Below are 15,901 nucleotides of genomic sequence, written 5' to 3'. Positions count from 1 at the left end.
TATAGCTTTATCAACATAGAGGGGCAAAGAACTGCCAGCTTACAGAAAAATGAGCAGGCGAGGGATCTCCCTTCCCCCACCCCTCTCACCACACACACCTATCATTACCATAACACTTTAGATAATACTGCTTGATTTTATTTATGGGCATTGAACTTCAGGGACTCATTTACATATGCACACCATGCCACCATGCCAAACTACTTTTCCTGATATGCTGCTTGAGAAAGGTCGACATGGGAAGCAGTCTTCCACACTGAAAGGAAGAAAGGCGCTCTGCCCAGCTCAAAAATTCATTTATTAAAATGCAGGTTCTAGAAGTGAAGTCCTGCCAGTTGGCTGTACATGAACTAAGTGCTCCTTTTCCTTTGTGCTATTGATAGACACCTCCCCCCCAACTCTGCTGCTTGCTGTATTTTTATGTGCCTGGACAGATGAAGCACTTCTATGCTGCTCCCTCTTGAAATGCCTCCAGGTTTAAAGGGTAATTATGACTCAAACACAGAAGGTTTTTTTCTCTTAAAACATTCAGCCTATTTTCAGGATGCTTTTTCAGGCCTCAAATCTTTTCTTCAGTTCCAGCACCTTAGGTTGCATCAACTGCCTAGAAACTAACTGAGGTGGTAAGCTGGTGACCCTACCTAGGGTGCTCTTCTTTGCCACAGAGTCGTTGGCTTTTGTTTGTAAAAAGTCTGCAGATGTTTGGATGGTGGAACTACTAGCAACCGATGACTCTACCTGTGGGTTCTCGTTGATTGGAGCTTGAAGGGTCTGGTCAGTCCTACATTCCTGTTGCAACTTGGTAGCAGTGTGGCTCTCTGGTGTAACTGGACTAGGAAAGGCAGTTTCAAGATCTGCCTTCTGGGTCAATGCCGCTTCTGATGGCTCATTGCTAGCCTCCTGGAAGGAAAGAGTTGTGGTGTCCAGACCAGGGCAACCTTGCAGCTCAGGGGCGCTGTGGACCAACACCTCATTACTTGTGCTTGCAGCTCTGGCAGACAACAGCAAAGTGTTTGACATGTTCTCTTCATCCACATAGCCCAGGAACACTCTGTCTTCAGACAGAGAATCTTCAGCATCATCCTGTTCTTCAGATAGGGCTTCGTAAAGGGCCTCTCTACTGGGCCTCCGCTGCAACAGGTCCGAAGACAACAAGGTCAATATTCAGCTCCATTATTGCAGTTACACCTCTTTAGAGGTACCCAGAGTCTGAGCTGGTAGGGCTTACCTTAGTATAGAAGTTCTCCTCTTCTAGGTTACAGAAATCTAAGCTGCGGGTCCCGTAGAGAGGCTGTTGAGCTTGGCTTGACTCCAGCAAGTTTAGTGTCTCAAAAATTTCACCTAAGAGGTCAAATTTCTCTGCATTCAGGTAACTTTCACCTCCCGCAGATTCCACAGAGGAGTCCGGGGAAGGTGATTTGAAGGGAGTTGAAACATCCCTGGAAAATAAATATATGAGAGAGCTTGACATTTCTGTATAGGTGAGGCAGTTAATAAAATACAAGGGAAACTATCTTATTAAGCAATTGGATTTAAGTAAAAGGATTTGCTAAAATGTGTGTGTCTCATTTCTTCCTCCCTGTAGGACTCTTCTCACAAAAGGTGCAAGAAAACTAATTAATATGTGTTTTGAACCTGAGAGTCAAAGGCAATATTTAGGGAGCTACCAGATAAACTAATCTCAGTCTGGGTTTGCACAATATCACTAGTGGCATTCAAGGGATGGTCAAATGGGAGGAGTAAATTTAAAAAGCAGCATTTTGTCTCTGCCTGTTATGGTTATGTGGTGTGGTGCTGCTTACACTTATGCAAATTTTGGAGTTTGTGAAACCACAGGGCTATGCCACTTCCTTCATTTTGAAAAAGCCTCCAGTCCTGCAGAGAACTCTGAACATTATCACTGTATATTACAAAGCTCCCTGCATGGCAAGATTTTCTATATTTACTGTGGACACAGGCTGTATGTAGGCCCTCTATAGACTTTGTTCCATGCTCTTTTGAAAACTCCCCATTTAAAGATATATGTTTGGTTTTGTTCAAGGAGGGTGAGGTTCCTGCATTTGCCCAGATGAGGAATTCTTGATAAGTGGTACTCATCTAAATTCCACCTTGCCACATTTTTAATGAATTTAAATTGAGATATTTAGCTGTAATGCAAGGGAAATAGTGTAGGTTTGACTCATTCACTAGAGTAATTATCTTGTTAATTTACCACTAGTTAAAAAGAGTTAGTGACCCCTGTTGCAATGGGTTTGAGAATTAATTGATGCTTTGTTACAGGGACAATCTTTTGATTACTATTTTCTCTCTCTCCCTCTGTGGAAAAGAAGGTAACTGTACGATGAATGTACCCTGTACAATAGGGGAGAATTAGTTTTTCCAGAGCTGATTGAACAAAGGTTTTTTTTTACATAGGTCTTCCCTTTTTTGTCAGTGCGGTTTGTGCAGAAGCATTTCCTAGGGGGCTGAGCCCCTTCTTCCCCCTCAGGTATCAATGGTTCTTGGGACAGACCTCTCACACACAGAGAACTCAGCTAACAAAGCAGAGCAGCTGTCAGAGGAAGAAGAAGTAGTGGAGCCCAGCTGCCCTCCATTTGCTTAGCTTGTCCTACCTTTGAGTCTCCAGTTCTGTCTCACTGTTTGTTCTTTGTGGTCGCCTCGGGCGAGACTGAAAAGAGAAGAGAACCTGAGTCCCCATGCAGCCCTGGCCTTGTAAGGGAACAGCTGTCTTTTTCTTAACAGTACTTTGAGGTTCTGAGTTTTGCCTGTATACAGATGGGAAGAAAGTCCCATCTGTAAATATTTTAAGTTACTTATTGTCCTTTTACAATGAATTTAAAAGGAAGCATGCACCTGTCTGTTATAGAAATTAAGAAGAATCTGCCATAGAAAATGTCTAGCACTATACAGCAGGCTATATTTCCCAAGATTACTCGGAAAGCCATTAACAGTTCACCTGATACAGAATGAGAGAGTTTTTATCTTGAAATTTATTTATTTATTTTATCCTGTAGCACTGTTACTTTCTGCTTTATGAATAATATAGTGGGGTTTTGGCATATTAGACCTTAGATCAGTGGTTCTCAACCTGTGGGCCGGAACCCCTTTGGGGGTCGAACGACCCTTTCACAGGGGTCGCCTAAGACCATCGGAAAACACATATTTTAAATGGTTTTAGGAATAATTTTATTGCTGGGGATCACCGCAACATGAGGAACTGTATTAAAGGGTTGCAGCATTAGGAAGGTTGAGAGCCACTGCCTTAGATGGACATTAACTGACTTCACTTCACATAGCTGCTCTTCTAAGTTTTTTTCTGCAGGATATACAAAATTTACTTGTAGTTAGCTGCTATTAATATTCCAGCTATTTTCTCCCCTTCAGCCCCAGGGCACAAAAGCATAAAACTGCATTCTAAGAATAATTATGAGAGGTTAAGGGCCTATGAAATGTTGCTAATGTCTATTTTGTAAACCTTTGGCTGGCTACGATAAAAGTTGTTTTTAATCTCCAAACAAAATGACTGAGACTGAGCTATACAAGACATGATAGCCTTAAGATACCTTATAATTTGTTCAATTACTTACTTATGGTCTACTCCTCACAACTGCTTACACAAGTTGCACACATTCAAAACTTCCTGCCCACCTTTTTTCCAAAAATATGCCCTTCTCTGTTTCTTTTGAGTTTTGATCCAAGTGGTCCAAGAATCTTGTGGAATTGCTGCAGAGATCTACTGCAGAGGACACCCAATATTTGGGCCATGCAGCAATGAGCACCAGATCTGTTCTTCTGCTCTGGTTCATTTCCTTCCCCCAAAGCTCTCCTGATCAGGCTCCTTCCCGTCTTTAAGCCACTAACACTTCCATTCTCTCAATACCTTCCCAAAGTGCTGAGTGATTGGCAGTCGCTTTTGAAGATTCTCAGACTGCTTATTTCTGGTAGGCAGGATGGGACTGGAGATCTGAGTGTCATTCAGGGGCTGTTCTTGCTCTCTGGGCTGGCGTAAAGAGGAATCCTAGAAGAAAACAGAATCAGAGAGCATAAGCTCTCCTTCCCTCCCTACTCTATTGTTTCTGGAGAGTCAAACATAGCAATAGCCACACACACAAAGTCTGAAATATGGTTGCTGGTGTGACCAAATGACTAACTAGATAAATGTTATATGAACAAAGACAACTTGCAAAGAAAGAGACCTCATATGAAAGGAAGCTATGCAATGATGCAATGGATTGCATGCAGTTACTCACAATAGTTATGGGGATACTTATCCTGAAAAAAATGGCAAAACAGAACAAATTCTTAGTAAAGAACTAGACAAACCATCGTTTGACCTTGACTCCCAATGAGTTTGGGGACTTACATGGCTATGTTGTTTTCTAGGCAAGAGTATGGAAGTGGTTTGCAATTTTGTGTGTGTGTTTTTTCCCCTTTTACTTTCCTCTCTAGCCTATATACCTGGAATTTCCTGGAAGTTTCCCATCCAGGTACTAACTAAATCAGATGCTGCTAAATTTTAAAACTTCTCCATATCAGCAATGCACTGCCTTCTACTTGGATGTTAGCATACTACATGTAGTGTTTCTCATCCTTGCCAACTTGAAGACGGATCAACTTCAACTCCCAGAATTCCCCAGCCAGCATGGTTGAAGTCCACATGTCTTCAAATTGCCAAGGTTGAAAAACACTGATATACTACCTACTTTTAACAATGAATTTATTCCTCTTCTTTCTACTTCCTTGTGGATTTTGTAACCAGAGTAATGTAACATGCAGGCATAACTACAGTTGTACAGTAAAATAGGCTACTGCTGCCATCACACTATTCCCACCCCCCCTTTTTAAAATGAGAAGTTTGGAATAGGAAAGAATAGTCTTACTTTTATGCGGCTCCGTATGTTTTTCAGCCGGATTTTGGCATGACCCTTGGCCTGGAAGAATCAAAACAATCTTGATAAGTATAATTTAAGGGAAGAAGGAGGGAAGAAGATAGGCAGGGATTATCCCAAGGACAGATTCAGCTGGGGGAGCGTGTGTTTCCCTCCCCTCATTCCCCCTGAGCCATTATTACCAATTGTCTTGTGAAAAGGATCTTAAAAGCATCTCTATTTGTTTGATTTTAATATTTGTTATACTGTTTGTTGCCCAGAGTCATTTTTGCAGAGTGAAATGGGTTTGGCATATATATTTAGTAAAATAAGTAAAATACTGTACTATAATTTATTTACAATTGTTCTGGAATTGAGCTTGACTCAAAGGGGGATTTAGCTGAAATGCTTCTAAATTATGTACATCTATATCCAGTATTTATATATCTCATGCACTTATCCATCCATATATATATATGCTCTTTTTTATTGCACTTGTGGTTTTTTTTTTAATTTTGCCATTTATTTATTGTTTTCAATTCTGTTTTTTTTAAAGTTTTGCAAACAATGTATTTAAAAATAAAGAAATATATTCTTGTAAACCATTTCAGGAGAAGGAGAAGGAGGAGGAGGAGAAGGAGGAGAAAGAGAAGGAGGAGGAGGAGGAGGAGGAGGAGGAGGAGAAGGAGAAGGAGGAGAAAGAGAAGGAGGAGGAGGAGGAGGAGGAGGAAGAGAAGGAGAAGGAGAAGGAGAAGGAGGAGAAAGAGAAGGAGAAGGAGAAGGAGAAGGAGAAGGAGAAGGAGAAGGAGAAATTGCCTTACATATTGGTATGCATTCTTGACAGCTGGATTGGTTTTATTCTTCATAGTACTAATTAGGGCTCCTCCACTTTTCTAGGGAGAAAACATCAGAGACAACTATTAAGAGCAAGGCACATTCCACTGCAGCTATTGAAATAAGACACTCAAGGAGCCTCCTGGCTGGTCTGACTGAGCAAAAGGAAGTTATGGGAAGTTTTGCCACAAATCACAAGTGGACAAGGAAGCTCCTCCAGTAAAATGGTGCTGAATTGCTAACTTGCAACAAATCCTTTTAGCAGCCTATTTAAAGGAGTCTCCCTGTAAAATAGATCGGAATTATCCTCATACTGGAAATGTATGTGGGACATCTTTGTGGTATGGCCAAAAGACTTAGGGCCTGGAGAGCGGCTTCATGACAAAATTCATATTCCTCCTGATCTCATAGCATCACTCTTTAGTTGTAGGTTGGACTGGGGATCAACATGCAGTATTTGAGAAAATTCAGAGAGGAACATCTTTAGCCCAATCCTAGAAGATTATTAAAATTTAGTTTGAATTCTGGCAATTCTTAGGAGGCTTGTCTTGAGAACTTATGATACCAATAGAAGAGAATATATGTAGCTCAGGGTTGAATTGTGGAATCCTTGGTCTCTTCGAACTTGATTGTTTGCTGGCAGACATTTCATTAATTAACTAGATAACATTATCCATGCTCAATGATCATGAATGCATGGATGATGATGTTGGGTAATGAAATGTCTGCAGGCAAAACCCAAAGCTCAAAGAGCAACAAGGACTCCATAACATATTTGTGAGCATATTAGAGGAATGTCTTTCAAACTGGTTTTTATTTATTTATTTATTTAGGATGACTGCATGTGGGCTGCAAAAATTCAGACAACTACTAAATGACAACACTTCTTTGCTCCATCCAGTAGTCATCTGGATTTTTGCCTTCCAGATCTATCTTCACCACAGGAGCCTTATAATAACTCCCCATACAAGAATAAGTTCATCATAAACATGAGAAAATAATTACTGTAGGTAAAAACATAACTGATACTAAAAGATAAACTTCCTTCTTAGATGAAAATGTATTTCCTTACCTTGAGGCTCTCCACCCACAGCTGATAAGAGTGCATACTACCTAGGAAGGAAGAAGGGAATAGATGAGTTGCTAATCTGGCTGCAGACCCTTACAGAAATTGGGACTTGAACTGCATATTCAGAATAATTTATGTATCTGACCTACAATGTCTGTTATCTCTCAGGAGATTGTTTTTTCTTTGTGTATTTTTAACAGAAGTTAAAAAGTAGCTCACAAAGGAGAGGATGTTAAGAAGAGCTTAAGGGTCTTTGCATATCCATGGTCCCTCAACAAGGACACAAAACAAGGTGGGGTCTACATTACCTGAGGACAAGCTGCTGTCAATCTCCTGCTCAAAGTGGTCAGAGAAGTCCTCATCTGCATTTAGCTTATCCAGCCGGTCATTGATGAACTGATAGCATTGTGAGATTGGGAAGAAATAGAAAGAAGGACCTTATTAGAATAAACAGGAAATAACCATCTTCTATTGAAACCAAATATTTCAGTTGTTCAGCTGTGGGATTAGAATGCAGAGAAGCACTTATGGTCTGCTCCTGCTCTGAGATGTGGAAATATGACAAGGAAGTAATATTAAGGAGATTTTGAATTCTTCAAAGGGGTTAAGAAAAACCCCCCACTCCTTTTTTATCTTATCTTTCAATTCAGCCTTCCATCCCAATACATCAGAAATTTGAGTGCATTAAATATTTTAGTAATGGACTTCATCTATTTGTTATAGAATTTGTAGGCTCTTTGCTTGCATTACTCAGGAGTCTGTATGTGGCTGAATGTTTTCTCTATTTGCCTGGGTGTTGGCTTGGGAAGGTTTTTGCTTTGTGGGCCGAACATGATAGCAGTCCATTTTCTGCCTCCCCCAGGATTTGCTTAAAGCACTAACTGGGAATCTGCCAGGTTCACCATTGTGGTACCTCTTTGAACAGCTGCAGATGAACGGCCCGCTGGAGGAAGTCCTGCATGGCGCCGGATCCCTGCTGTATGAAATTCTCCTGGGAAAAGGAGATGTGCTTTTCCTGTGAGAAAGAGGGACAGGGAAAAGAGATGTGATTGACAGCAAGTGTGACCAGGGTGGATGGACAGAGACTGGGCTAAGGAGGCTGAAAAGAGAAAGTGGTAGAGAAAATTAGAGCTGGAGAAAAAAAGAGGAACCTCTCTGGAATATCATTCTGGATAATGAACACAACAGTGGAAATCACAGAACCTGTTTGCTTTGAGAATTTCTTTACAGGTCTATCCCAAACAATGGCATTCACTCGCAATCCCAGATCCTAAGCAGTTTCTCTCTGTCCAGCAGCATCAAAGTGGTTCTAGAGAGGGACTTAACCAAATGTCATCTCTATGTCTGACCAGATACGGATTTGCTTTACTGAAAACTTGTCTCTGTTCTAGAATTAAGTAGGCTTTTTTCATGTTTAAAAACCCTTTAAACAAAATAATAAAAACCCTTTAAACAAAATAATAAAAAGGCATTTTTGCATGAGACAAGGGTTTGGATTTTTTAAAAGCTCATTTGTATGAACAGCCTTCCCTTGAGTATTTCACAAAGTATTAAAAACATGCTTGGGACAGACTAACCAAACCTTATTAAGGATTTTTTCCCCCCAATACTGCCCCCCCACAAACTAATTTACTTGTGGCAAAGCTTAAACTCTACTTAACATGTCGATTGTTGCCACCACGAGGGTGGGGGGAGGTCTATTGGGTGTTTTTATTTGGGGATTTATTTCTGTAAGCCACTCGGAGTCACCATGAGTAAGTTGGGCAGCCACATAAATTTTCTTAATAAATAAAAATAAAAACCTAGTCTCCTGCACCTGTGAAGCTACCATACTGACATCACCCCTAAAGAGCTTGGAGGCTTAAACAAAAAGCAAACAAACAAAGGTGGTTCCCAACTACCCAAAATGGCCCAACAGCCCTTATACTTATATACCGCTTCACAGTGCTTTTCAACCCTAAGTGGTTTACAGAGTCAGCATATTGCCCCCAGCTGTTTGGGTTCTCATTTTACCTACCTTGGAAGGATTGAAGACTGAATCAATCTAAGTTTACCTATGATTTTTAATGTTTTTTTATGGATGAGTTTTACTTAATGTGTTTTGATTCATTTCATGTTGTAAATCCACCAGAAAATTGGGAGGAGGGAGGGAGAGAGGGAAGGAAGGGTATTTTTCTTTCTTATGTCTGTCCTCTTTTCCCAATCTCCAAAGTTTCTGTGGAAGAAAAGGGAGCTGTGCAGAACTTCCTCTTCTAGCTGGTGGCTGAATGAACAGAAGTCTCACCAGACTGCAAACGAGTCCCACACGATAGCTGCCAAAGAGAAGCGCTTGGGCCCTGAGGAAGGCTCGGGCAACCCCATCTCCAGTGGCTGCAGATTGTTTTTTAAGCTGGAACTTCAGTAGGGAGACCTGGAGACAGAGAAAAGGAGAAGAATATATACTCACCTTAAATCCAGAGGCCTTTCCAGATACTGACTGGGTTTATACATTTGTATTAAGCAATGGTTTGTTTTAGCTATAACTTGGTGTCTAAACCATAGTAGTCCAGTTCACAAGCAATGCTATGCTAGAAAGAATGGCTTATAATGGACAATGGTTGGATCTACATGTACCAAGATGTCATGCTAATACAATCACAGTTCTACACAGTGCCCCATGTGTCACTAGAGCAGTATCCTATCCTATGTCTCAAGTCTTGTTCCATTTTTTTTTTTGGTGATCCACACCAATGTAGTATAAATTAAATGTGTCAGATTGGGCTCAGCCATGGTGTTTGTTGGGTAATTTTGGATAAGTTATTCCACTTCAGTCTAGCCTACCACATGGGACTGGTTCTAAAGATAGACCTGGGCATCATTTTAAACTCTTAGAAGAAAGAGTTGGTGTAAGTGTAATAAATCTTAAACATTGAGAATTAGGACTTTAATGATACCAGAGCTGGGCAAAGCAAAACACATTGTGACCACTAGATAGCAGCAAAGGAATACAGAACTCTAACTCTTCCAGATGTTTGCAGCAAAGGTATAAAACTTGAATCCTAAACCTTGCCTACCACTGACACTGTTTTTCCTAATTGTGGCTAGCTAGTTTTGCAACAAGTAAAAAACAACAACAACCCCACACCACTTCAAATGTTTCAGTTGGGAAGTATCCCCTCTTCTATGTCAGTGTTGTTTTCAGGAAGGGGAGGGGGGAGAAATGTGTGTACATTGGGTTACCGTATTTTCCGGCGTATAAGACAACTTTTTAACACATGAAAATCTTCTCAAAAGTCGGGGGTCGTTTTATATGCCGGGTGTCGTTCTCCTGTAACCAGGCAGACCAGCCCGAAAGGCTCTGATGAGCCTTAAATGGCTCTGGCTATCCCAGCTCTGGCGATCCCAGCTCTGATGATCCCAGCTGAGTTCCCTGCAACTCAGCTGGGTTCACCACAACCATGTAAAAGGAAAAAAGTTTTTTCCCTTTCACATGGCTCTGGCGATCCCAGCTCTGACGATCCCAGCTCTGACGATCCCAGCTGAGTTCCCTGCAACTCACCTTGGATCGCCAAAGCCATGTAAAAGGAAAAAAGTTTTCCCCCTCCAGCTTGCTTACCTCAGCTGCTAGTCGCAACGCTTGCCTTGCTTTGCTTGCCTGAATCTATTCCATCAGCAAGCAACTCCCTGCCTGCAATCAAGCAAGTAGGGAGTTGTGGACTTCAACTCCCAGAATTCCTCAGCCAGCAAAGCAAAGCTGGCTGAGGAATTCTGGGAGTTGAAGTCTACAAGTCTTAAAGTTGCCAAGGTTGGAGACCCCTGTTCTATTGGGTAAGTTTTTTTCCCCTTTGGGAGCTTTCAAAAAAATAGTTAATTGGGTTTTTTTTTAGTTGTTCTTTTTTAGACCTAGCCATTTAAAGTTTAGGAAGTTTTAAATTTAGCTTTCATATAAAAATAAAAATAAAATAAAATAAAATAATATTTGTGCAGCTTTCTGAGATTTAGTGTGTTTCTGTAGTGTTTCACTCTAACTACACAAACACACAAAATCTCACAAAGCTGTATGTGGAATTTTGTGTGTGTAAAGTGTGAAAGTTGGTTTTTTGGACTTTTTGTGGCTGTGTGAGGTTCCTGCTTGTTGCAGGGGCCATTTTGGGTCTAGCACAGCTGCTTTTACATTGTGGGTGAGCCAGTTGATGTTTTTTTAATTTTTATTTGGTGTGCGTTGGAAGAGGGGTAGTCTTATACGGCGAGTATAGGCCAAACCCTATATTTTAACAGGAAAAGTTGGGGGTCGTCTTATACGCCCAGTCGTCTTATATGCTGGAAAATACGGTACTCATAAATGCTTTGGTTAATTTGAAAATGAAACATCTGAAATCAAAGTTCACATTTAAATTGTTACATCAGGGCAAACAAGTGCTCGCAAGGACAGAGCTTCTTATGTAGAGAAAAATAAAAGAAGGCTCTGAGTAGTCATAAGGATTCTAAAACATTGGCATAAAAAAAAAGTCTCAAGAAAGTAATACTAACAACATCACTTGGGAGATTTTCCAGGTCTTGGAAGGGTGATTCCATTGTATTGTTATCAATGCTGAGAATGACGACGTCTTCCAGGGCTTTGCTCCTCACACTCTAGAAAAAGCCAAGGCAGAATTGAGAAACAAGAAGAATAGACATTTCCTCAATCTTCTTACCTTTAGGTAGCCTGGCTCACAAGAGTCAACTGCTATTACAAAGATAACAGAAATGAAGAAGTAAATAAGGCCAAAGGTGTACAAATGCTCCAACCTGCTGCTAAAAAATATCCATGGAACTACCTTACTTAGGCTAATCTTAAGCCAGTTATCCTAAGGACAAGGTAGTTTTGCAATCTCACCTCCATAAGGCTTGTGTGGACTCCAATGAGATAGGGCATAGGGGCGCTGTTGGCGAAAGAGATAAATGTTAGAGCTAGTACCAGTTCTTTGTGGGCTCCTAGTAGGTTAGGCCCTCCTAGATCCAGTTTCTCTCTTACAATACACTATGATAGCTTTCCAATCCCAGTTTTCTTCCCTCTTTTAAGAAGTGCTTAGGAGGAAAATATATTTGGGAAGGGCAGGAATTCGCAGAGGGGCAAAGAAAGGGCTGAATTCCCTTTTGGTGCTGATCTCTGCAGCAAATGAAGTCATTCTTCCCTTCAGAAAGTCTTCCCTTGAGAGGTAAATAAAATGTGGCCAGCTCAGGACAGCTTCAGTCACCTCCTCACTGATTATGAGTAAACCCAAGAACTACAACCTAGCCCTACAAATGTTCTCAAAATAGTCTCCTTTGGGTGATACTCCTTTGGGTATCTTTTCTTTTATGTACACTGAGAGCATATGCACCAAGACAAATTCCTTGTGTGTCCAATCACACTTGGCTAATAAAGAATTATACTATGCTATGCTATGCTATGCTATGCTATGCTATGCTATGCTATGCTATGCTATGCTATGCTATGCTATGCTACATCCAAACCAATGTACTGGATGGAGAACCATTGAAGCTGCTCAGCCTACAGAAGCTGACTCTCAACTGAGGAAGGTGCAATCACTCACCAGCAGTAGTCAAGGAGGTGTGGAGGCAGTGCAGGGATAAAGATGTGCTGCCAGTACATGGGATACAACAGGGAGGAGGAGGCCTGGACACAGGCTGTCAGCTATAGGGAGATGAAAGACACACTTTTCATTAGATTAGACTGACCCTCCTTGGAAGTTGAATAAGGAGACAGGGCTTTGCGTAACTCTTCTTCCCAAAGTAAAATGCGAGCAGTACTTTCCTCCCAGACATGCAGAGGATTCAGAGAGTAGTGGCTGAGATTTAAATCAGCAGCCTCCTAGTCACTACTCATGCAGGGATAGTAAACATGGAGGTGGAGGGAGCAGGTTTGTGTCTGTGGCTTACTCTTTCCACATGCTAAACTGTCCTGTTTCCTGTCAGCCTTGCTTTGGGCATTAGGGAGTAAAAGGCCCTATGAGGATATCAAGATAGACTGATACTGTGCAGCCACCAAGGAGCACAATCAGGGAATATGCCCCAGTTCTCTGTTTACACCTTCATTGAATACGTGGAGGAGGGTCAGGGAATACAATTAATTGATAAACCATCTCACAAGGCATCAGGCCAGAGGAGCCACCTTTGTGAGAGCTTTGTGCCAGGTGATTTCATTGTGTAGATGGAAGAAATGCAGATTCCTTAAGCATTGTCATTTCTAATTCCTTCCCACCCAGGTCCATCTTAGCTCTGAGCTCTTTGCCTTGTCTTTCCTCCAGCCGCTCAGCCTCACCGTGCTGAGCTTGCTGCTGGTGAGCAGGATCCGACGCTCATGGAGGAGGCTTGCGTAGAGGTGCAGCATGTTGTTCACATCCACTGCCACGACAAACTCGGTCAGATTTCTCTGGGGAGAGCCAATACTTAGTTAGGTTCTCTGGTAACAGCTTCAGCAACCAGATCTGTCTCTACCCTCCATTTCTCTTTATTCTGTTTCACCCACAGCAAGTCAATTAATCTTCTCTTCTTTACCACTTTTAGTGGGGGCTTTAACTGACTTTCAGAGTCTATTTTTAATGCCAGATCTTAACTCTGAAATGCAATTAAAAATAGTACAGAGAAACATGTGCAGTTTCTGCCATACTGTAATCACATTCAGCCCTGCAGATTTGTGATTATGGAGGTCAGGGCCGGATTTAGATGAAAAGAGGCCCTAGGCTATTCCACTTATGAGGCCCTTTCACCTATAGTGAAAGTGTAATTTTAATTTTGCTAACAATTTGAATGTAGGCCCCTCTTGATCTTGAGGCCCTAGGCTGAAGCCTAGTTAGCCTATAGGAAAATCCGGCCCTGATGGAGGTGATCTTTCAAGGCTGGGGGCTTCTGACTTAAAGAAGAAAATTGTCCATACAAGGCAAGGTATTGCCATATATTCTGTGACAGAAATGCTATAACTTACATTGTCAGGGATGGTGGGCAGTTTGCCAGGATCAGGGGCAATGAAATAAGCCTAGAACAGAGAAATAATTAATTACTTTAATTTAATCTAATTTAATCTTTTATATTTGTAATGTAATGACTGCCTACTCCAGAAGACTCTGGGCAGGCATATGTAGAAGCAGAGAGGTGGGAATAGTGGCATTAGTTAATGCAAGCAACAATCTAGTAGATATGTAAATAGAAGGAATCCAATTAAGGCTGCATGCTACATTACACCACAATATTTGTGACTGATCTTAAAATATTCATATTTAATTAAACGGAGACATAGGATATTGTAATTTAGGGAAACATCATAAGGAGTGTTGATATTTGAACTTTTCTTCTATGTATTGTACATTATTTTTCCATTTTATTTTTCTTCTCAGACATCCAAAGCTGGAAAGAGAAAAAAGAATAAGAAATTGCAGGCATATCTTCCCTCGTTCCTAAATTGTACCACATAATTTTGATTGAGGAAATAGTGGCTGCCCAATAAAATTAGCAATCAGATTATCTTTGCCCAAAACTACACTTGTTAAATGACAAATCTATGGAAACCAATTATGGATTTTAATGTAACATAAGGAACAGTGATTTGCAGCCCATAGGCCACCCCAGACCCAAATCTGGCAACTTCAGAGCATCCTGAAGTCACCCTGCCATCATTTGTTAGTGAAGCTAATTCTCAGCAACATTGTTTTGAAGCAAAAAAAAAAAAAAAAGTAAAGATAAAAGATAGCACAAAAGGCACTCATTTGGACTATTGCAGAATGCTTTACATGGGGTTGTCCTTGAAGACCAACTAGAAGCTTCAGCTGGTCCAAAACACAGCATTGCAAATGAATGCATCTCATTATGCCCATGTGACAATGCTGCTCTGTGAATTGCAGCGGCTTCCAACATGCTTCTGCGTGTGATTCAATATGTTGGTTATCTCCTTTAAAGCTCTATATGACATAGGCATGGGTTACTTGTGGGACTGTCTTCTCCTAAGAACATGTGCCTGCCCCACATTTCAGGTTCCTTCTTTGACAGTAGAGGATTTATTGTTTCTTTTTTGTTGTAGTTTTATACCTGCACCACCCAGAGACACATTGCTGGAAATGTGTGGCTTTATACAGTTAATAGCATCTTATAAATTAAGTAAGCATTTAGAAAAACCAAACTATATTTTTTTAGTCCACTTCCTTGAGTTCATCAACACAAGAGCATACTACATTATGCGTGGGCAACACCTTCTGGCCTGCATAAGATACAGTCTATTCAGAGGCAGTATTTGATCCTTCTGAATGGAAAGCAGAAACAGTTCTAGGCACACTCCATGCATACAACAGAATGAGATGAGAACAAGCTGGTAGAATTATGATCCCTCCCCCACTGGGTGGTCTCCAGTTGTTTTGGAATGTAACTCCCATAACTCAAGAGGCTATCTTGTTAGAAAGCAGGGCAGTTGAATTCCACTGCATCTGAAAACTGAATTATGCTCATTTTTTAAAAAGATCCCGTTATGCAAAAAATGCAAATAAAAAACAGATGTAGTCAGAGGAGGGGCAAAGCAATGTCTGGACTTGACATTCATTTTTGTTCTACTTTTTTTTATTCACAAATGTTTATTGTGGTAAGTCTTAAAAATGAGAATAAGATTTCTTCCACATGCAACTTCAACTGGTAAAGCCAATTCTGCACATACCTGGAGGTCGCAGTTATTCCTCCACAGCAACAGGGACATAATTTCCATAAACAAAGGAAGCACAGGTAAGCCCATAGCAGGCATCAGATTGTGACTTACCAATTCTGCTCCAGTGTCCAGATCCCTATTTCTGTTTTGCCTGTTCAGATCTGTCTCGGTAGAAATTTTCAATTTAGTTGCTTTTGAGCCCTTGTAGAACAAAAGGTGATTGAAAAATGAAGAAAAGATGGGATTAGTATTCTGAGCCAGAGGCAATTAGTAAATGGAAACCACAGAAGCCAGTAAACATGCCTAATAGTTCTTCCTCTACCTATTTTCCCCACAACAGCAACTCTGTGTGGTGGATTGGGCTTAGAGACAGTGACTGGCCCAATGTCACCCAGGCAACTTTCATGTTTAAGGCGGGACTAGAACTCACAGCCTCCTGGTTTCTAGAGATGAATGTATCTTTGCATTTAATAAGCAGAAGAT

At 41.0% G+C, this 15,901-nt stretch overlaps 1 protein-coding gene across 1 annotated transcript in view; it reads right to left on the bottom strand.

The window, feature by feature from the left end:
• Positions 1 to 279: 279 nt before the first annotated feature.
• Positions 280 to 15,901, bottom strand: part of DENND1C (DENN domain containing 1C) — a 30,098-nt gene continuing 14,476 nt past the window's right edge. The window contains exons 8-23 of the mRNA XM_034434440.3: positions 15,530 to 15,619; positions 13,718 to 13,768; positions 13,055 to 13,165; positions 12,327 to 12,427; positions 11,627 to 11,672; positions 11,281 to 11,382; positions 9,056 to 9,181; positions 7,685 to 7,786; positions 7,080 to 7,167; positions 6,775 to 6,815; positions 5,690 to 5,761; positions 4,881 to 4,931; positions 3,881 to 4,018; positions 2,613 to 2,668; positions 1,229 to 1,439; positions 280 to 1,131 (exon numbers count right to left, since the gene is read on the bottom strand). Coding sequence (XP_034290331.2) covers positions 553 to 1,131; positions 1,229 to 1,439; positions 2,613 to 2,668; positions 3,881 to 4,018; positions 4,881 to 4,931; positions 5,690 to 5,761; positions 6,775 to 6,815; positions 7,080 to 7,167; positions 7,685 to 7,786; positions 9,056 to 9,181; positions 11,281 to 11,382; positions 11,627 to 11,672; positions 12,327 to 12,427; positions 13,055 to 13,165; positions 13,718 to 13,768; positions 15,530 to 15,619 — 1,965 coding nt within the window. The 3' untranslated portion in view covers positions 280 to 552. The remainder of the gene's footprint in view (positions 1,132 to 1,228; positions 1,440 to 2,612; positions 2,669 to 3,880; positions 4,019 to 4,880; positions 4,932 to 5,689; positions 5,762 to 6,774; positions 6,816 to 7,079; positions 7,168 to 7,684; positions 7,787 to 9,055; positions 9,182 to 11,280; positions 11,383 to 11,626; positions 11,673 to 12,326; positions 12,428 to 13,054; positions 13,166 to 13,717; positions 13,769 to 15,529; positions 15,620 to 15,901) is intronic.

The sequence above is a fragment of the Pantherophis guttatus genome, chromosome 2 (assembly GCF_059756535.1).
Source record: "Pantherophis guttatus breed Tessera chromosome 2, ASM5975653v1, whole genome shotgun sequence".
NCBI lineage: Eukaryota > Metazoa > Chordata > Lepidosauria > Squamata > Colubridae > Pantherophis > Pantherophis guttatus.
Note: the sequence above shows the minus strand (reverse complement) of the source record. Positions and strands in the feature narration are given on the sequence as shown.